This window comes from Marmota monax, unplaced genomic scaffold (assembly GCF_021218885.2).
Source record: "Marmota monax isolate L192 unplaced genomic scaffold, Marmota_monax_Labrador192_F-V1.1 WCK01_AAM20220418_F8-fsc00833, whole genome shotgun sequence".
Lineage (NCBI taxonomy): Eukaryota > Metazoa > Chordata > Mammalia > Rodentia > Sciuridae > Marmota > Marmota monax.
The window spans coordinates 62,773-85,642 of record NW_026692932.1 but is presented as its reverse complement, the minus strand read 5'-3'; the positions used below and the strand labels follow the sequence as shown (position 1 = coordinate 85,642).

Below are 22,870 nucleotides of genomic sequence, written 5' to 3'. Positions count from 1 at the left end.
TGACACTGATAATTGAAGTGCATGATCATATATCATGTGCATTATACAGGCTAGTAGGAAAAATGACAAAAAAGAGAAATATAACTAAAAGGATAAAAATTTTGGATCTGGTATAACTGAAACTAGATTACTCCTTGAACAAATAAGATAAACCAGCAGTACAAATATCCAAGATTTTGCCTTGATTGTTACTCTGTGGAACGTTTCCCCTGTGAAACTAACACTCAAAGCACAGTTGATGATTATGGGGTCCTACATTTGCACCTATTTTGACCCCCATAATTTTATTTGGATTCTTTAAGAAAATAGTTTTTGATCTCTGAAATACAGAATAATATATAAGCTTGTTCTTAAATTCATTTTTCTAAACTTTAATCAAGAGATTGTAGCCATACTTTTCACAAATGGTTTATTTAGAATCATAGAATCTGGTCTTTTATATTCAAATATTCATTGTGTATGTAAAATGTAAATATTATTCATCTTTTGAGAAACCACAAAATGACACTACTTAAAAAAATTCACCATGTACAGCAGTTGGGCCTCTTAATATTTTTAATAACACATTTATTTTTAGAGCAATTTTTCATCCACAGGAAATTGAGTAGAAAATTGAGTTCCCATATGTTCTCTTCCATCCTACACACCCATCCCTGGCCACTATCCAAGTTCTGCCCTGGAGAAGTATGTTTGTTACCATGAATGAAAAAACTCTTATCATTCAAGCCATTGCCATTTTTCCATTTACATATGGCTACAGTTGGATTCATCCATTTCTGAGCAGTGATAGATAGCACTCATTACTTCATATCAACTATTCGGACCCATAATACTGTATGGCCTATTAGTCCCTAAAGATAATTCAATATGAAATTTTAGATACATTAAATTGTTTCTCTTTCCTTAAAGAGCATTGACCAAGTTTTATATTTGTGAGGCCACCATGGGCACAATCATTCCTCTGAGGATTTCACTTTGAGGAGCAAGGTGTGAAAGTGTGTTTTCATCAATGTCTGTCATCAAATTGTCACAAAGTACCATCAAGTTCAAGCATAAAATGCTTCATTTAAACTGACAACCACAACTGCTATTGCAACTGAGAAATAGGACAAACAGCAGAACTCAGAAGGAATGTTGTCCAAGCTCTACATATTCAGAGGCTCAGTACTGCACAGGGATTCACACTTCAGCCACTGACCAAATTTCATGGATGAAGCATCAGTGTAAGTGAACATTTTTCAAAAACTTAATTACACCATATGTTCCTCTAAAACTTGCCTTGTTCACAACATAAGCATGTCATGGAGCATGGACATATAGATATTTGTCCTAAAACTTTTCAAATTTAACTTGAAAATATTTTATATTTAAAGAGATGTTAAAAATGTGATGGAATGACTTACTTTGTATTTCCATGCCCAGTTTGTTTCTCCCCTAAAATGATCATACATTTCCATGGCACAATTTGCAAAAATAGGAAGCCTATTTTGGGAGGTTATCACAAACTGAAGTCAGACATTTTGAGATCTCACCAGCTTCTATATGAACATCCTATGTTCTATTCCACGATCCAACCTAGAATGGAGCATTGAATTCACTCTCACATCTCCTTTGGTTTGAGTTGAAAGAGCTTCTTTTCTTACTTTTCATGACCTTCACAATTTTAAGGAATACTACATAGGTCTTTTGTAAAATGATCTTCAGTTTTGGTGTCCAGCTATTTTTCTCATACATAGACTAGAGATATATTTGTAGAAAGAAAGAACAAAAAAAACTTCTTTCCTCATTATATGATATTAAAATATGTGATATCCACATAGTCTGTATATTAAAATATGTTCATTGGTTTTAACAAATGTATCATTCTGACTAGGGATTTTGGAAACGAGTGAAGTTACACACTTGTATTTAGAAAGAGGGGGCAGTTAATACATGTAATTTTTTTTAAATTTCCTCTCAGTTTTGCTGTTAACATAAAACTCCTTTAAAATAGTTTAGGAAATATAAGGGAAAGAGGAAGGTCCAAGTTTACTGGCTTCAGTGAAAAATGAGTCCTGTCCTGAGTGTGAGAAAGAACTTCATTTGTTTTTATTTCCCAAAGAAAAATACATTATATTTTCTTAGATCAATAGAAAGATGAAAACAACAAAATAATGTTTATTGCAGAGAATGATATAAAAATCCATCCTAAAAATGTCATTCAGCTTAAATCATAAAATTATGCAACCTTAAATATGACAAATTCACAAAACATGTAAGCAGTCACAGCATGTAGTGCATCTGGAACACATAGTTTGCCAATCATTTTATGTTCCACAAAAGATGACCATCATTAAAAGAAAAAAAAAATTGAGTCAACACAATTTGGTAATTTACACTGTCTTTATATTTAAAAAGACAGTTATATTCAACAAAATGCCATTTTTATTTTTTCATTGGGTATTAAACCCAGGGGTATTCTACCAAAGAACTACATTCCCAGCCTTTTTTTTTTTCTTCTTCTTCTTCTTCTTATTATTATTTTTAATTATTTTGAGACAGTGTCTTGCCAAGTTGCCCAGGCTGGCCTCAAACTTGAAGTCCTTCTACATTAGACTCCCAAATTAACCAAATTATTTGTGAATTAATAAGCATGTGCCACCATGTCTGGATCAAGTACAAATTACTTAAAAAGCACTAAAGTACAGTATTGTAAACTTCAACTAGGAAGGGCTTCCTGAAATGTAAATTCCCCAGGCATAGAGTTCCTGACTTATCCCTGTTCACTTGTGGCCAGTGTGAACAAAAGGCCTGACTGGGAAATTCAAAGAGCCAGAAGGGTACCGCCATATAAGAGAACCCTTGGCAACGTTCACAAAACTCACACTTTCACTCTCAAAATCAAGGAACACACCAACCCGGCCCTGAGGCTTCTCTATATAGTGAGAAAGCATTGGGGAGGTTGTCAAGAGACTATGGTCATCATCTTCCTTGACAAAAAGGAGAAGAAACACGTCTTCGGATTCAATCACTGTGCCATTCCTTCTTATCCAGGAATCCTTACAGACTCCTACAGCCCAGTCCAAAGGATCCTTCATATCTAATTCCCAGTACAGTTTCCCAGAGTTGAAAGTCTCTGTTCCCCATGCAGCAAAATATTTAATTCCATCAGAATTCAAAGATAAGTCTGGAAGGACGTGCCCAAATCTCAAACTTCTCACATCATCAAATAGCTTGAGGTTATCACTGGACACTGTATTTTCAAAGGATATTTCCACTGTAGAATGAAGAGAACATTCAAATCAAAACCAACTTTTAAATTGCTGTTAGATGAGAAGGTCTACCTGAGACTTAATGTGGGAGGGGAGGGGGTGGCAGAAGAAGAGGGGTAATTGTGGCTGAAGTGCATTGCACTCACAGGTTTCTAGAATACTGCAGAACAAAAAATAGTTCAATCACAATGAAAACACTGATAAATATATGGACACTGTAATAAAAGGGTGGGCATGTCTACTTCCAGCTCGTTACTTTTCATTTCATCTGAGAAATTGGAGGTCTGCATCCCCATTCAATACAAAGCAATAATTCCTTGCTATGGTTCATAGTTAGTTCTACCATGGAAATCTAAAAACTGCTTCATCATATACCAACTTGTCTTTTCTTGATGCTTGTGAAATATTGCTCTGTGCATTCAGTTATTTTATGTTTGTTCATACATGCTATTATATTAAATTTAATTCATTTAGTATATTATATTTATATATATTTTTAATAAAATACATATCACACATTCAATTTCTAAGACATTTTAAGGGTAATGTTTAAATAACCTTCATCACTCAGTGCACTTAATTTAAAATGGGAACATACTGAACTAATTTATAATTGTCTTATTGATTGAAATGGTTTTGTATGTATAGCCCGAATCACATTTATTATTTTACCAGTGATTGCTTATTTTTTTCCTTATTTAATCATGGTGATCAGATTACTAAATATAATTATAAATACCAATTGGCAGACCATTACCTTTGGGTAAATTAAAGGTTAATAAATGGAAAGGTTTCCCATAGAAAATCATTATTGAAAGTCATTACACTATGCTCCCATCACTGGGCTGACACTCACCTTGGAAACACTTGAGCCTGTCTATCAGTCCAGTGATGGTCTGGGCAGGAAGTGCTGGCTTTATAGGCTGAGGCAAGTGCAGCTGCACTGATTCACTCCTGAAAGTAGGAAGAGGACATGAATCTTCTGGTGACAAAAATGACATCACAGTTTTTAAGGAACTAAACAACAATTCTGCTGAAAATGTTTCTTGAAACCATTTTCTCATGAATGTACCTCTGTGAACATGAGAGGGGACTGTTTCTAGGAATCTTTCCTACTTAATTTGCCAGTTAACAACCCATTTCTCAGAGGTACCCATGTCTCTCATTAGCTAACTAGGAAAAACTGTCCCATGCACCTCAATGTTTCTGATTTACAATGTCAAATCATACATGGTTGCATTTATGAACATCAACATTCAGCCCAGGATGACATATATCCCTCGACCAACAGGGGAAATTCAGGCTGACTTCTCATAAAGGGGAAGAGGAAATCATATTCAAACAAACACATGAACACACAGTTGATTACTCTCTACATAAGCTATGCCTTCACTTTGTTAGAAACAACTTAAACACTTTCATAGCTCTCCATGGTATCCCAGTTTACACTAAAGTCAAAATTTACCTGGCCAATAGGTCTCCCAAGTCCTGCAAAGAAAACAAAAAAGGGCTTATTTTTTTTTTTTTTAAGAAACTGAATAGTATTTTGTTTTTGGAAAGATCATGTAGCATCAAATATCATCACATCAATGCTTCTTATGAATTCATTTTCATCTCTCAGGAAAGTTCCACTAAAGCATATTTAAAGATTCTGAATTTGTGATTAAATCAGAATCCAGAGGGTCTAAAAAGTATGAGAATGAAGGATATCAGTACACAGTGTTTACTGTCCCCAATTCCATAACTTTTAAACAGAAGAAAGAGAACATAAGCTTTTCCAAGATGTCTGCATATTGTCAAATGGCAGGCAAAAAATGAAATGTTCATGAATAAATTGTTATTTTTCTGGATCTTAGAGAAGCAAGATACAACAGAAAAATTAAAAAAAAATTCTAGGAGAGCTACTCACAAAGTTTCATAAATCTTGCTTATTTATAGTCAGAATAGAAGGTAAACTTTAAGTAGATTATATCCAAAGAGGAAAGAACCCCATAATTGATGCAGGAAATATAAAAAAAAAAAAAACTACCAAATGATGTGGTCAAAATGAGAACACCAAATCATATAAAATACTTTCATGCACAACTAAGTTCTTACCTGGAGCAGCTCCACATATGGTTTATGGGACATTTTCACCAGCTCCTCATATATTTCTCTTAAGTCTTTCTTCTTTTGAACCATATTGGCTTCACTTTTTTTGAGTTCCTCTAAAATTCTTTTGCTTTCCTTTCTAAGAATGTCTAGATGTCGATTTTCCTCCTCATGAAGAACTGGATGTAGTTTCCTGTACTCAGCCCTGATCAGCTCTTCCCTGAGATACACATAGTACTGTAGAGAGAGATTGTCTAGATCACAATTCCAGTATGATTTTAACCTCCTCCACCTAAACCTCTCTCTTTGACCATTGGCTTTTTACCAGTATGTTACATATGCCATAATTTTATATGCATCCACATTTCAGAAATTAGAAATTCACTCTTCTTTTATCTTCATTCTTTCCCTAGTTTTTATAACAAAGGCAAGGAACCAAACCCATCCTTCCCTCCAACCACTTTTATCTGCTTCATGAATGCCTGAAGTATCTTAAGAAAAGGTTTTGATTGACAATTTATCCTTGAAATATAAATTTCTACATGCAAGCGATTAGAATTTAGAGCTGTCACATAAATCACTATATGCAATATTCTGATCTCTGGTTAGAAAATTAATTTTCATCTCAAACCTCCCTATGACACTGCCTGGTCATTTGTTTGATCAACAAAGTCAAATTTTACTTTTAGGATTCCAAGCCACATGAAAGGATGTACCTAATATCCTTACACCATGATGCTATAGTGAATAATGGATGGATTTCTAGTACGTCTGTTTCAAGCTGAGTCTCAAGGAAATAGACTCATACTTACGATCCATGGACTGATTATTTTGTTCTCTTCATTTATATTTCTTTGATTTACTTGGATCTTTTCCCATAATGATCTTATTTGCTTTAGGAGCTTCTCCTGTAAAAGAAATATAAACTCAAACAATAGAGAAGCAAGCACATTTGGTTTCAATCTCACAATGATAGAGAATAAAACAAAAAGAGACAAGTACTTTAGTGAGAAAAAAATCATATTGCTTTCCTTTTGCTATTGATGATTGTGAATTTTAGGAGATATCAGACTGCAAAAGTGCATAATGTAGCCATGTGCCTAGGGATACTGATAAAGATGAATAGTTTTTACATAGTGTGGCAATTGGCTTCAGATTTTGTTTTCCGATACTCTACCCTGCTAATTCCCCAAAGCCTTTTATCTTATTTATTCCCTGGTGTTAGTAAATATTCATGCTGTATAGAAATGTATTGCATTTGTCATTTTGGTAGCCAGTAACTCTTTTCAAAATGAGCAGTTTCTAATGCCTTAACCATGAAAATTAAAATTAAAGTGACCAACTCCTTTATCACTACCTCTGTGGAATCAAGCTCCACCAAGGCAGGCATGCTTGCATATTTTATTTATTGCTTACATCTTTGGTTCTTAGCTTCTTCCTTGATGCTTATAAAATTACCTAGCATACAGAAAAGAGTAGGGCAATCATCATCATCCAGATCCTCAGCTCTTTTGTTATCTCTTAGCTCCACTGCTTAGCCTTCACAGTGTTCTCACTGGTGTCACTTACCTGGTATTCCTCAGCAGCCCTTTCCACTGAAGGGTGGTTGTGAGCCCTGTGCTCCTGAGGGTTGCAGCAGAGCCAACAGAGCAGGTTCTTGTTCTCCTCACAGAAAATCTTCTTTGTCTGCTGGTGGGTCACACATATATTTTTCTCAGAGCTCAGGAATTGCCTGAGATGAGCCAGCCTTGCGATAGATATAAGATTCTTCAGAAGAATATTATTTTTGACATCTCCCTGCTGTGACGGCTCCCTGCACACAGGGCAACAGGCAAGAATTTGGGCTTGTCCCCAGGGAACGAAGAAACAGGGCCAACAAAAGCTGTGCCCACAGCCTATGGTGACTGGGTATATAAGGTACTTCAGGCAGACAGAGCAAGTGAGTTCTTTCTGGAACACTTGTGGTATTTCTGAATCCATTATTCTGAGGGAAGAAAACCATAAGGATTTAATCATCTACCCTTAAAGAGATAAAGACCTGAACCAATTTTTACTCATATTCTCATTGAATAGCACACTACTCTCTAAAGAATAATAAACTTGCTTTTGTGCATGACAAAACAGAACAAACTGAGTAAATAAAGAATGCAAATAAATCAAATATTTAAGTGAGTAGCTCTCTATACAAGTCTGAACTATTATCAAGCACCTTTCATACTGTGAAAATATGTGATTATCTTAATCTGCTCCAGAAAACAAAGACTTCTTTACAGTTTTTATTTAGCTAAAAATCTGGGTTTTCATTTCTACTATAGTTGAACTTCTAAGAATGGAAGAGATAACATATTCCTAAAAATATTTTTGGATCTACAGGTAAAAAATTATACATTATCTGAGAACTAGTTTCAGAGTGCTTATAAACTATGTAGGAGCACTGGGTATGGTAGCACACACCTGAGACAGAAGCAGTGCAAGTTCCTCACCAGCCTCAGCAAAAGCAAGACTCTAAGCAACTCAGTAAGACCCTGTCTCTAAATAGAATCCAAAATAGAAATGGGGATGTGGCTCAGTGCTCCAGTGCCTCTGAATTCAGTCTCCAGTACAATAAATAAATAAATAAACAAACAAATAAATAAATAAATAAAAAGAAAAGAAAAAAGTTTAAACTATGAAATTACATTTGATTTTGTTTGGGAAAGTAGTAGCTACAGCTCATGTGGCAATTGTATACGTACCTTAAGAATTACTCTGTGGTTTCAGCAGTTCTTGCTACAGAATTGAAACTATGAATTAAGCTTAAGGATCAGGCTCTCAAGGTGTGGAGGGGATCGATTTTGATGTCATTCAGCCAGGTGAGCTTCAAACTCTACTCTGGAGAAGAATGAGCTGGTCTCCTGGAGTGCACTTTTATTGAGTCCCTGAAGACCACACCCACTTCTTCCTTGATTGCATTTAGGGTGTTTCCAATCAGTGTTAGGTAATTAGTGTAGGTAATTAGATTAGCATGGGCAATTAGATTAGTGTGAGTGGTTTGGATGTGTGGGTAATTAGTTTTCAGGTAGAAAATTTTGATGTAATCCCTTCTCTAATCTTCATAAACAAACATTTAGAGTCTTGCCCAGGGTTACTGACTTAAAAAAAAAATTGATGGTTGTGGGGGAGGGATAAGCAGCCAAAGGGGATTATTCAAAGTACTGAAAACCTTCTCCAGGGATCCACCACAGTGGCACCCCCCAGGCCAGGGACACACTCTTGCCCACAGTTACTGACTTAAAAAAATTGATCCCCAAATTCAGATTATATCTAAAGATTTTCAGTTTTGTTCTTTTATTTTTCACCTTTAAGAACAGAAAGAGGGTGTCATCATATGCATTTTTTTAGTATGTGTTTTTGAACATTTATAAAAATTTTTCTTTCTGACTTTTGCTTTAGTTTTATTCTCCCAGGTGGAGAGGGATTAAGTTTAGAAATTTTGTTTTCCTCACCAGATGAGGTGGCCCACACCTATAATCCCAGTTCCTGAGGCTGAGGCAAGAGTATCAGAAGTCCAAATGAAGCCTCAGCAATTTAGTGAGGCCCTAAGCAATACAGAAAGACTCTACCTCTAATTAAAATATTTAAAAGGGCTGAAGATGTGGTTCAGTGGTAAAGTGTCCCTGCGTTCCATTTCTGTTTAAAAAAAAAAAGAGAAAGAAAGAAAAACCGAAAGAAAGAAAGAAGAAAGAAAGAAAGAAAAATAGTTTTGTTTTTATTTTTGTCACATCAATCTCATGCTTTCCCAAAAGAGACCCAGGACTCTTCCTTGGGGCTACTTCTTAAGTAATGCCACATACACAGCATGAACTGCAAGAGCAAAGATGGCCACATTCCCCACACCCCATTCTGTGTGGCAGTGAAAATTTGTCACCCTGAAGCCTCTATTGATTCTTTCTAGCTTTGGTAGACTTTCCTGGAACCTCCCTTTTACACAGATCAGTATCAAAGATGATTTTGCCAATAGTTACTAATTATGATTTTAGGATGTAAAAACAATGAGACTTCAAAAAATAACATATTGGTTGGTATGGTATGGAAATATGAGTTTTGGTTTATAATACAAGAATCCTGGGCTATAAAGAAAAATGTATAGAAGTCACTGCCCTGAGATTTCCTCTGCTACAAAGGCATTAGGCTGTCAAGGAGGCCCTATTTCTTCCTCAGATTATCAGAGTGATAGATGAGGGAAGCACCTCATTTCCAGGGACCTCAAATGTTCGCATTTGCTAAATTTCTTCCCAAAGGAAGAAATCAAGTAGATACAACCTCTCAGACTCTGAATTGTAGACAGAGGGGCTATATAGTACTATGGTTTAAATGTGGATTTTTCCCAAGAAAACTCAAGTTGAAATATTATTCCATAGAGCAGTAGTATTTTGAGATGAGGTCTTTAAGTCATTAAAAAGAATTAGTGCCTTTCTCCTTGGACTGAGCCTGAATGAAGGAGTAAATTCTGGGCCCTTGGAAAATGAGTCATTTTCTAGAAAGTGGGTTGTTATGAAGGGTGTCACACATGTGTTCAGATTTTCTTCACTGGACAATTTCTCCTACTGCTTCTCTGCTATGAGCAGATTCAGCATGAAACCCTCACCAAAAATTCAGGCATCATAACCTAGAACTTACCTGTCTTCAGAACTGTGAGATAAATGAATCTTTTCTTTATAATTTACCCAGATTCAGGTATTATATTAAAAGAACAGAAAATGGACCAACACAGAAAAGAAAGAGACACATTCTTTTACATTGAATTTTACCTTTATTAAATCAAAAATTATCTATTCCTTCATTTTGTTACATTTCACAAATAAAACCAGAAAATATGTCCTACTTCATGTATCATAGGTGATTATATTCCCAAAATAAATTAATTAAAAATGCATAAATTTCAAACTTTATGGGATTTTAATATTATCACCACAATTAATAACAGATTAAGTAGATTTTTACAAAATTTGAGGTAACCTAAACTTAAAAAGATATATTCTGTTTGACATATTTCATAAGACCCAAGGGAGAGGGCTTCTTTAGATATTGGATTTTCCATAGTATTAGCGGCACAGTCCTTATGTATGTCTGATCAGAAGTGACCACAGCAGAAAAAAGCTTTGATATGGGGAGAGAAAGAATAGGAAGAAATACTGTATATCAAAAAACTTTGAGAAACATTAGTAGAGATCACAGTTCTACCTTCACAATCTAGGAATACTCTTATTCAGCCAATGGCCTTAGTACTTATTGAAATACAAGTGGGGAGTTGGTAAAGAGAGTGTAATGGGAACCCTCCTTAACACATCCAAAGAGGAAGAGACCTTCACCTCATCCATCTTGTCATCTTTGTTCCCTTCCCAATAATCATTACAGACTCCAAAAGCCCAGTTCCAAGAGTCTCCCACTTCCATCCCCCAGTGATATCTGCCCATGGTAAAAGTCTGAAAACCCTAGGCAAGAAAGCATTCTGATGTTGGAGTGATCCAGGAGGCACCTTGAAGATCACATCCAACATTCACACTTCTCAACTCTCAATACAGGAAGATGTGGCAGTTGAATCTTTCAGACACAGAGTAAGAAAAAAAACTGTAGACCTGTATATAAACAGAATAAGAAGCTAAAGTTCTAAGAAAAGTCATTCTGTGAAGAACTGACATTACTGGAAACTGTGAAGTTATAGCAGCAATGATGTTTTTGGCTGTAACATCTAGTACAATTGTGGGCATAAAGAGTTAATCTGCAGAACAAATAATTTTTTATGTATTTGTTATTTATTTATTTATTTTCATTTATTTGTCATTCATTTATTTCATTATTTATTTGCCACAGATATGGAAAATTGTTGAAAATGTGAAAATTTACATACTGAGTCAAATATAAGATCAATATCTTTGAATTTAATTTTTATTTAAAAATAGCTAGCTACAGAAATTATGCCCTTAACTCTCGTCAGGCATCAAAAATATTAGTATCAAAATAAAATTCCCATTTCTAAGAAATGGTGTCATTCATTTGAATGATGTGAAGATTTCCTCTCTTTTCAGCTTCTCTATACAACTGGATAAAACAATTTACACATTTTAGAAAGAGTAATTTAAAATTTATTTATGCAAAACTCCTCACTATCCCTGATTCTTGTGCATTCTCTGCACTGCCCTGCATTTTTGCCATTTGACATGTAGCTTTTTGTACTGAGATTTAACATGTAGCTTTTTTATCAATTTATAAAATTGATTTTGTTTTTATTATTTCTTCTTGGTGATAAAGCTGATTTCTTCTCTTAGTTTTTATACATCAGTTCAAAAATTTATGTTATGTAAATTATATATACCCTTGGTAACAACATAAAGTCCTAGTAAATTGTTTACCTTCGAAAGCTTCTCTCAACAATTAAAATTTATGCAGGAGTAAGGTGGCCCATGCCTGTTATCTCAGGTACTGAGACAAGCAGTACAAGGCCAGCTTGCACAAATTATTGAGAACTTGTTTTTAAAAAAGCTGGGCTTTGCACATTTGGCTCAGTGGTGGGGTGCTTGCCCAATATGCTGGCGGGCCCTGGTTAAAATGACAGTATTATTTTTTTTTTCAAAATTGAACATATTAAGCAACTGCATCATTTTGTTTGTAAAATTGAATAATGAAGCTTAAATCTGAGTTTAGCTCCATTTATTAGAAATTTCAATTTTTACATCACTTGTTTTATATATACCTAAATAAATATGACCCTGGGTATTTTTAACTTTTAACTTTTAAATTTTTATTTTTAACTTTTATTTTTATCTTTCACTTTTTTATGCTATAAGTCTGAGGCATATCAAAGATTTGCAGTCATTGTTTATTTGTTTCTGGAAATTATTTATTAAAAATATTTTTAAAAAGAGGAAAACAGTACCCACATGGTCCTAAAAACAAATAATAGATTATAAGAATATTGCCAATGGACTTACCCTTACCTCAAAAGCAGTTGAGCCAGTCAATTAGTCCAGTGATTGGCCCTGAACTGAGATCTGGATTCACATATTGGGCTACACACAGCTGTATGAATTCAATTTTGCAAGAAGGAAGAGGCAGTTAACATATGTACAGTCCCAAAATCATGACTTTTCTTAATAAGACAAAATATAAGGATTCTTGCTACATACAGAAAAATAAATAAAAATGTTCTAAGTGTTTAAGAGCAAAATTATATTCAACATGTGAGGTGGAATGAAAAGAATTACCATTCATGATAATATACTCCATTATGTAAAGGTTTTTAAAAACATTGTTTACTTATACTCTTTTGGAGAACAACATATTTAATAATAAAATATTTACTGTTCAGAAAAATAAGCTTTTATTTATTGTATTAAGACTTAAATTAAGGTCTCACAAATGCTAGGCATGCTTTCTCACACTGAGCAAATACCCAGCCTTTTAAAAATTTTTATTTATTTATTTTTAAATTTTGAGACCAGTTCTCACTAAGTTGTGAAGGCTGAACTTGAACTTATAATATTTCTATATCAGACTTCCAAGTCACTGGAATTACAGGTGTATACCACCATGCCTGGTGTAAAGAAGATTAAAAAATATGGATGCTGTTTCAAATGCCTGTAATAACCAGCAACTTATGAGGGTGAGGCAGAAGGTTCACAAGTTCAAGACAAGCCTTAGGATTTAGTAAGGTTTTAAGTAACTTAGTGAACTTCTGTCTGCAAATAGAAAATTTAAAAAGGATGCAATCTGGCTCATTGGTTATGTGGTTCAGTAACAATCCCCCCCAAATTAAGTTTAAAAAGAATTCTTAATAATGAAAAATAAAAAATGATGAATGAAAAATTAAAATTATTAAAAATGAAGATTTTTCTGAAGAGAGAAAAAACTTCAAAGTCACTGAATTTTTAATTTTTAAAAGCACTTTTTCTGCCCTCAGAAAAGGAAAATGAAGCTTAATAATGCAATAGAGAGTGTTGACTCTTTTTCTACGTTTCTTCTCCTAGAACACAAGCCCCAGGTTTCTGTGCCTCACAGCTGCTGAAAAATATCAGGGGCAAACATACAGAATCCCAAAAGCAAAGAAATGGAATTGTTATCATTCAGGGATGTAGCCATTGATTTGACTGAAGAGGAGTGGGAATGCCTTCATCTTGATCAGAAAAAAATTATATAGAAATGTGATGTTAGAGAACTATAGAAACTTGGCCTTCCTGGTCATGACTCCTAATCATAACCAAGAATATTTAACAGAAAAGGGCATAGAACATATATTTCACAAAGTGATAAATGAAAAATATAGAAATTGTTATCTTGACTATTTACAACAAAAGAAAATATGGAAAGCTACAGGTGAGAGTGAACACCAGAAATCATACAAAAAAACAGGCCTTGTTTACCACCAAAGAAATTATACTGGAGAGAAGCTCTATAAATATAAACAATATGGCAAAGCCTTTAGTAAAAAAAAAAAAAAAAAAAAAAAAAAAAAAAAAGTCTTATTTATCATAGAAGAACCCACAATGGAGAGATACCCTACCAATGGGCAGAATGTGGTAAAGTTTTTAAAGAAAAATCAATCTTTATTAAGCAAAGCAGAATTCACACTGAAAAAAGCCCTATAAATATGAAAAATATTGCAAAGTTTTTAGTCAAAAATTTAACCTTATTTACCAAAGAAGAATTCACACTGGAGAGAAGCCCTACAAATGTAAATCATGTGACAAAGGTTTTACTCAAATATCAACCTTTCTTTGCCACAGCAGAACTCACACTGGAAAGAAGCCCTACAAATGTAAAGATTGTGGCAAAGCATTTAGTCAAAAAACAGATCTTCCCAACACAGGTGTGCAGTGTGACCAGGGAGCCACCTACCAGAGCCCTGAGGTGAAAGTTTCCTCAATTTGGAACTGATAGGGCAGAGGGAGATGGGGCTAATATTTGGAGCCTAACAGAGAGACCCAAAACTGGGAAATCTCCCAACAAGAGATGGAGATAGTACCAGGCACTCAAGTAATATGAGCAGTCCCAAAAAAGAGACACATGAGGTGCAGTCTTTCAGCAGGGATGCAGGCACTCCCTGCATCTAGGTGCCCTGTGCCAAGACTAGTCTTTCCACCCTGGTTACCTTCACCATCCAGAGGGCAGAGAGAGACACCAGCTTACAACAGATAACCCCCACCTATTGAATGAGAAGAGAAACAGGAAATATACAGAACTCTAAAGCTAGCTAAAACCCTGGTTTTCTCAATGGAGTTTTTTTGTTTGTTTGTTTGTTTATTTGTTTGTTCTCTTATCACCCTCTATCCTCCAGCCCTCACATCCCCAAGATATGTGAAACCAAGAACTTTGCATGAAATAGAACTTTGAGGACTGAGTCTTCTGAATAATATAATACAAAGTATTGTATATGCCCTTTTTTCTGTTCCTTTATATTCTTTTATTTTTCTTTCCATCTCCAAATTTCACTGTTTTAACATCTGTATTTTTCCAAATACATATATGTGTTTGTTTTATGTACTCTACTTTTATCCCACATACTTGACTACCCTAAATTACTTCCTGTCTATTCTCTTGCTTCTAACCCTCTTCATTAGATTTCTCCTTCACACTTCCTAAGATATCTATATCTTCATATCCTACCTCCTCAGCCAATCATCCTAAGCTCCACCCCCAGTTTATTTTTCACCATAGAAACTGTAAACCTTTTTACAAAACTACTGATTATATTTTAGATAATTACTGAATCCAACATTTCTGTACATCGGGACTAAACTGTAAATGTCTTAATCACAACAAATTGTTCATAGGTGGTATGTTGTTGATATTGGGATCTGTTAACATTGTCATTCTCTACAAAGGAGAGGTCTTGGAACTCTACAAGAACACTACAAATCTATAGTGTAAAAACAATAACAATTTAGACCCACACAGCTGGAAAGGAAGACACATTTGCAACATGAAAAGACAAGGGAAGAAAGTGCCCTGAAGAAATTGAAGGCACCACATAATTAGAATCATTGGCAGCCACAGCAGAAGAAAGAGAAGTAGTGTAGGATATACATGGTTAAAATGTTCTGTGATCTCAAGGAAGATATAAGATTGCAAATACAGTCAGTAAAAGACCATTTCAACAAGGAGCTAAATAAACATATACAGGAAGCAAAAGATGACCTCAAAAGAAAAATAGAGGTTCAAAAAAAAAAATAGAAATCCTTGAAATAAAATAAAAGAATCAATAAACCAAATTAAAAGCTCAAATGAAAGCATCACCAACAGAGTAGACACTTGGAAGATAGGACATGAGACAATGAAGACAAAATATATAATCTTGAAAAGAACATAGACCACATAGTGATAATACTAAGAAACAATGAGAAGAACATTCAAGAAATACAGGGTAGCATAAAAAGACCAAATTTAAGAGTTGGGATAAAAGAAGGCATAGAGTTCCAAACCAAAGAAAAGAACAATCTATTTAATAAAATAATATCAGAAAACTTTCCAGACATGAAGAATGAATTGGAAATCCAAATTCAAGAAGCCTACAGGATGCCAAGTGTACAAAATCACAACAGCTTCACACTAAGGAACATTATAATGAAAATTCCAAACAAACAGAATAAGGAGAGAATTTTAAAAGCCACAAGAGAAAGGAATCAGATTACATAATGGCAGATTTTTGAACACAGACCATGAAAGCTAAAATATCCTGGAACAACATGTATCAAGCTCTGAAAGAAAATTGGTGCCAACCAAGAATCTTCTATCCAGCAAAATTAAGCTTTAGATTTGAAGTTATATAAAAACCTTCCATAATAAACAAAAGTTAAAAGAATTTATAGCTAGAAAACCAGCAATACAAAACATTCTTGGAAAAATATTCCATGAAGAGGAAATAAGAAACAACAATGAAAATCAGCAGAGGAAGATAGTACCCTAAAGGAAAAACTAATCAAAGAAGAAAATCAAGTCAAATTAAATAACAAAATAAACAAAAATGGCTGGGAATACAAACCATGTCTCAATAGTAACACTGAATGTTAATGGCTTAAACTTACCAATCAAAAGACATAGGCTAGCAGATTGGATTTAAAAAAAAGACCCAACAATTAGCTGCCTCCAGGAGACTCACCTGATAGGAAAATATACACAAACTGAAGGAGAAAGGTTGGGAAAAGTCATATCACTCACATGGACTACAGAAGCAAGCAGGGATTTCCATTCTCATGTCAAATAAAATAGACTTCAAGCCAAAGTTAATCAAAAGATGGACATTACATACTGCTGAAGGGAACCATACACCAACAAGACATAACAATCATAAATATATATGCCCCAAACAATGGTATAGCTATGTTCATCAAACAAATTCTTCTCAAGGTCAAGAGTCAAATTAATCACAATACAATAATCTTGGGTGACTTTAACACAACTCTCTCATCACTGAATAGATCTTCCAACCAAAGTTGAATAAAGAATCTATATAGGGCTGGGGATGTGGCTCAAGTGGTAGCACACTTGCCTGGCATGCGGGTGGCGGTGGATTCGATCCTCAGCACCACATACAAATAAAGATGTTATGTCCGCCGAAAACTAAAAAATAAATATTAAAAAATTCTCTCTCTCTCTCTCTCTCTCTCTCTCTCTCTCTCTCTCTCTCTCTCTCTCCCTCTCTAAGAAAAGAATCTATAGAACTCAATAATGCAATCAATAACTTAGGCTTAACTGACATATATATAATAGTTCACTTTCATTATGTGGATACACTTTCTTCTCAGCAACACATGAATCCTTCTCTAAAATAGACGATGTACTCTGCCACAAAGCAACTCTTAGCAAATAAAAAAAAGTAGAGATACTACCATGTAGTTTATGAGATTATAATTGAGTGAAATTGAAAATCAATGACAAAATGAAAAAAATAAAATTTATTTCAACACCTGGAGACTAAACAATATGCTACTGAATGAAGAATGGGTTGCAGAAGACATCAATGAAGAGATTTAAAAATTCTTAGAGGCAAATGAGAACATATACACAACGTATCAAAATCGCTGGGACACCATGAAAACAATTCTAAGAGGAAAGTTTATTGCATGGATTTCATTCCTTAAGAGAAGAAAAAGTCAACAAATAAATGACCTCACTTTGCATCTCAAATCCCTAGAAAAAGAAGAACAAACCAACAGCAGAAGCAGTGGAAGGCAAAAAAATAATAATAATACTTAAAATTAGAGCTGAAATCAATTAAATCAAAACGAAAGAAACAATTGAAAACACAAAAAGGTGGTTCTTTGAAAAAACAAATAAAATTGACAGACCCTTGGCTACTCTAATGAACAGAAGGAGAGAGAGAACTCAAATTACCAGCATACATGATGAAAAAGGTAATATCACAACAGACAATACAGAAATACAGATGTTAATTATAAATTATTTTGAAAACTTGAAAACTTATACTCCAATAAAATAGAAGATATTGAAGGCATCAGTGAATTTCTTAAGTTATATGACTTGCCCAGATTTCATTGAAAGAAAATAATCACAACAAATTTGATTAATAATGTAATTGTTTTTTATTTTCAACTCATGAATTCCATCACATTTATAAGTAGAGATGTGCAAAAAAAGGAAGAAAGAGAGAGAGAGAGAGAGAGAGAGAGAGAGAGAGAGAGAGAGAGAGAGAGAGAGAACAGAGACACTATGACAGAGATCTGGCAAAATAATGGGTTGTTATAATGTAGTTTGAAAAGAAGCTAGGGAAGGACATAAGACAAAGTTAAGATAAGCTTATTTTCCTTCTAAAGGTTAATGCCCAGAAAATTCTCTTACTGAGTTGGCCCAAACATGCCTGTTTAGATAACTGGCTATTCTAGTCTCTCAAAAGGTCAAAAAACAAAACAAAAACCAAACCAAAACAAAACAAAAACAACTTGGTTTTTATTTGGTGATATGGAACATTAATGCTAGTGTACTAATGTACTAACATTAATGCTAATGTACTAACATTAATGCTAACTAAAATTAATTAATTACATTAATTACTAACATTAATGCTAATGCAGCAGTACTCTCTAATTTGATTCTCTTTGAGGGATTTTGGATTGCTGCTGCAAACTCTTGTGGACATCAAATTCCAGCTCCTTCACTCCAAAGTGGATTGTAACCAGTGCCTCTCAGTTTGCTTCCAGGCCTTTGGTCCTAATGGGGCAACATCATTGATCCCTTTTGTTCTGAGGCTCCAGAATTTTAGACTGTAAGGAAAATAAAAGGAGACAGAAGCAAAGTGCAGAGCTGCTAGCTTTATTTATATTCACAGGTTACTTTAGGTCATTGGCATCACTAGTACATATTGTTTTATGTATTACTAGGCAGGTTATAGACTTAGCAACTTTATGCAGCTTATTCCTCAGTTACATACTGAGTTGCAATGTGCAATGTTAGGAGCTTTGTGTAGCTCTCAAAAAAAGTACATTGCATAAAGTTACAGTTATTTGCACAGGGTTAGGCTCAGTGAAACATTATTGTTGTCTAACAAGAAAGTTCTTTAATTCTCAGAAACTGTGTGCCCGAGATCAAGGTCGAAGCTGATAAGATTCTAACACAGAGCCTTCTCATAAAAGACATTGCTATGGCTATGAGGCATTCTGTGTCTTTGCACAGAAGTTTTCCCAGCAGTCAGGCATTGCATTTGTTTTAGTTATGTTACTAGTTCCTAGGAGAAATTGCAGGACATTCTAAGAGTGGGAAACAGAGTGACTGTTACCCCCTGGGAGTTTGCTCACCAGAAGAATGCTTCCTTTTATATTTCCATGGTCAGAATCTCTACATTAGACTCAGAATCTAGTGGTTCCTTCAGCTCTCCAGCCTGCAGACAGCCATTGTGGGAATATACAACTTCTAGTTCTTTAAGGAAATCTAATAAATCCCCTTTTTATAACCATATATATCCTGTTGGTTCTGTTACTCTAGAGAACCTAATGCTATAAAGCAATTAGATTGCCATGGAGTCCCTATTTCTTCCTCAGATTTTCAGAGTTCTAGATAAAGGAAGCATCTCATTTCCAGGGACCTCAAATGTTCACATTTAATAACTTCTTCCCAAAAGCAGAAATCAAGAAGATACAATCTCGCAGACCCTGGGTTGGGCAGCAGTATTTTCCTCTGGAAGATGCATTGTATACACAATGATTTCTGACACCTAGGATAAAACAGTTACATGAGGTCTAGCTCGGGCAAAAATTTTGAGACAGCTCCTCCTAGGCAGCCTAATGACTTTGTAGCTCTGGAAATCTCAGGACAGTGACTTCTCCTAAATATTTTCCTTTATAGCCCAGGATTCTTATATTAGAAAACAAAACTCATGCTTCCATACCATACCATCCAATATGGTATTTTTTGAAGTCTTCTTGTTTTTACATCCCAAAATCATAATTAGTAACTACTAGATAAAATCATCTTTGATACTAATCTGTGTAAAAGCGAGCTTCTCAGAAAGTCTACCAAAGCAAGACTGAATCCAATACAGGGGCATTATATTTGATAAACAAACAAACAAACAAAAAATGCAACCTATTAAAAAGTTAATTTTTGAAAGATAATATCACAAAACAAAATATACATATATGTATATATAGTCAAATATAAAAATATATTCACTTTTATGAGTCACGATGTTTATACAAATTTGAACCACATATTAAACTGCTAGACCTCCATATGAATAAACAAAATTTAAATATAAATATGGGCTGACAAAAAATGTAATAAATGAAGTTTACTCAAAGCTGGAGAAAGTAAAGAAAAAAGCATTTCCCAGTTCCCAGTGCCTAGGTATTCCAGTAGAAATAAACAAGCTCTTGCTAAATTGCCCAGCCTGGCATCAAATTTGTGATCCTCTTTCCTGAGACTCCTGAATAGCTAGAATTATATGAGTATGCCACCATGCTGGCTAAGAAAATGAAATTTTATATAATGTTTTGTAAATAGATCAGATTTATTATTTTTCTACACATCACTCATTTGTTTTAAGTATTTCAAATCTGGTAAAGTCTTACACTTATAATTCTGTTTAATTTTAAAAAGACAAATTTTAAAAGTTAAGCAAGTGATGTAAACTTTTAAAAGTATAAAATCACGAGGATGAAACACAAAGGATGAAGTGTTCCAAAGATTCATGTTGTTGGCTACATGTGACAGGATTAATAATGTCTGACTTGGCTGCCTGTGCAGAAGGTGGGGGTCTTCAAATTGTGCTTGAAACTCCCATAAGCACCACTCCTCCACCTGCAAAAGAGATAAAAACAGTACCTCAGAAGTTAGGTATCTTGACTTCACAGAACCCCAGAGAATTGAGTCTGCTGTTTGGCAGGTTTATGTCTTTGCCCACTTCTACCCTCCAAACACTCCAACAGAAAGTGGTGACAGTTTCACTGGTTTGCTGGTGAAAGTCAAGCCCATGGCTAACATTTTAGCAGGATTAACACTGTCTCAACCCCACACCTTTTTTTTTTAGATAGTCGTGCTCAGTTTTCCAATCTGTCCTTAAATTTCTTATCCTTCCAAGTAGCCTTAGCCTCCTGAGTAGGTGGGATCATTGACATAAACCCCTGTGCACAGCAGCTGTCTCAAAATTTTTGCCTGAGCTAGACCTTAAGTAACTGCTTTATCTTATGTGTCAGAAATCACCATGACCAAATTGCATCTTTCAGAGGGAAAATATTGCTGCCTCACATAGGGTCTGAGAGGTTGTATCTTCTTGATTTCTGCTTTTGGGAAGAAGTTTAGCAAATGTGAACATTTGAGGTCCCTGGAAATGAGAGACTTCCTCATCCAGCACTCTGAAAATCTGAGGAAGAAATAGTACCTCCTAGGCAGCCTAATGCCTTTGTAGCTCTGGAAATCTCAGGGCAGTGACTTCTCCTACACATTTTCCTTTATAGCCCAGGATTCTTGCATTAGAAACCAAAACTCATGCCTCCACACCATACCATCCAATATAGTATTTTTTAAAGTCTTCTTGTTTTTACATCCTAAAATCATAATTAGTAACCATGGAACAAAATCATCTTTGATATTAATCTGTGTAAAAGGGAGTTTGTAGGAAATTCTACCAAAACTAGAAAGAGTCAATAGAGGCTTCAGGGTCACAAAACTTCACTGCCACACAGTATGGGGTGTGGGAAATGTGGCCATCTTTGCTCTTGCAGTTCATGCTGTGTATGTGGCATTACTTAAGAAGCAGACCCAAGCAAGGGTCCTGGGTCTCTTTTGGGAAAGCATGAGATTGAGGTGACAAAAATAAAAACAAAACTAGTTCCTTCCTTCCTTCCTTCCTTCCTTCCTTCCTTTCTTTCTTTCTTTCTTTCTTTCTTTCTTTCTTTCTTTCTTTCTTTCTTTCTTTTCTTTCTCTTTTTTTTAAACAGAAATTGAACCCAGAGACACTTTACCACTGAACCACACCCTCAACCCTTTTTAATATTTTAATTAGAAATAGAGTCTTGCTTAGAGCCTCACTAAATTGCTGAGGCTGGATTTGGACTTCTCATATTCTTGCCTCAGCCTCAGGAACTGGGATTATAGGTGTGGGCCACCTCAGCTGGTGAGGAAAACAATATTTCTAAATTAAATCCCTCTCCACATGGGAGAATAAAACTAAAGCAAAAGTCAGAAAGAAAAATGTTTATAAACGTTCAAAAACACTTACTAAAAAAATCACATATGATGACACCCTCTTTCTGTTCTTAAAGGTGAAAAATAAAAGAATAAAACTAAAAATCTTTAGATATAATCTGAATTTGGGGATTCATTTTTTTAAGTCAGTAACTGTTTGCAAGACTCTGGATGTTTGTTTATGAAGATTAGAGAAGAGATTACATCAAATTTTTCTACCTGAGAACTAATTACCCACACATCCAAACCACTCACAGTAATCTAATCACCCATACTAATCCAATTATCTACACTAACTCTGATTTGGAGCATCCTGAAATGCAATCAAGGAAGAAGTGGGTGTGGTCTTCAGAAACTCAATAAAAGTGCACTCCAGGAGACCAGCTCATTCTTCTCCAGAGTAGAGTTTGAAACTTACCTGGCTGAATGACATCAAAATTGACCCCCTCTACACCTTGAGTGCATGATCCTGAAGTGTAATTCATATTTTCACTTCTGAAGCAAGAACTGCTGAAACCATAGAGTCATTCTTAAGGTAAGTATACAATTGCCACATGAGCTCTAGCAACTATTCCCCCCAAAAAAAATTCATATGTAATTTTGTAGTTTATACATTTTTTCTTTTTTATATTTTTTGTACTGGGGACTGATCAGAGGAACTGGACCACTGAGCTGATAAATTTAGCAAACAATGTTTTAAAAAATTAAAAGTGCTGGGGGCATGGTTTAATGGTAAAGTGCCTCTGGGTTTAATGTGCAGTGCTGAAAATAAATCATGTACAGCTATAACAATGAAAAGTTTTTAAAAGGATTCTCAACAAGTTACTTCCATTGAAATATCTAAGGAGTTTAGT

General features: G+C 34.8%; 1 protein-coding gene across 1 annotated transcript; it reads right to left on the bottom strand.

The window, feature by feature from the left end:
• Nucleotides 1–2,064: 2,064 nt before the first annotated feature.
• On the bottom strand, nt 2,065–8,207 carry LOC124097589 (tripartite motif-containing protein 43-like). Its single transcript, XM_046452068.2, has 7 exons — nt 8,078–8,207; nt 6,912–7,326; nt 6,155–6,250; nt 5,349–5,579; nt 4,717–4,739; nt 4,108–4,205; nt 2,065–3,256 (listed from the first exon to the last, which is right to left on the bottom strand). Exons 2-7 carry the CDS (start codon nt 7,320–7,322, stop codon nt 2,763–2,765), a joined length of 1,353 nt encoding a protein of 450 aa, XP_046308024.1. The 5' UTR covers nt 7,323–7,326; nt 8,078–8,207; the 3' UTR covers nt 2,065–2,762.
• Nucleotides 8,208–22,870: the final 14,663 nt, after the last annotated feature.

What these genes read in the sequence shown, in the direction of transcription:
- LOC124097589 (XM_046452068.2), bottom strand. Translation starts at nt 7,322, where the DNA reads ATGGATTCAGAAATACCACAAGTGTTCCAGAAAGAACTCACTTGCTCT. An exon ending in CATATGTGGAGCTGCTCCAG is followed by an intron (nt 4,740 to 5,348) that starts GTAAGAACTTAG and finishes TTTTCTTTGCAG; the next exon opens with GACTTGGGAGACCTATTGGC. An exon ending in TTGGGAGACCTATTGGCCAG is followed by an intron (nt 4,206 to 4,716) that starts GTAAATTTTGAC and finishes TCCTACTTTCAG; the next exon opens with GAGTGAATCAGTGCAGCTGC.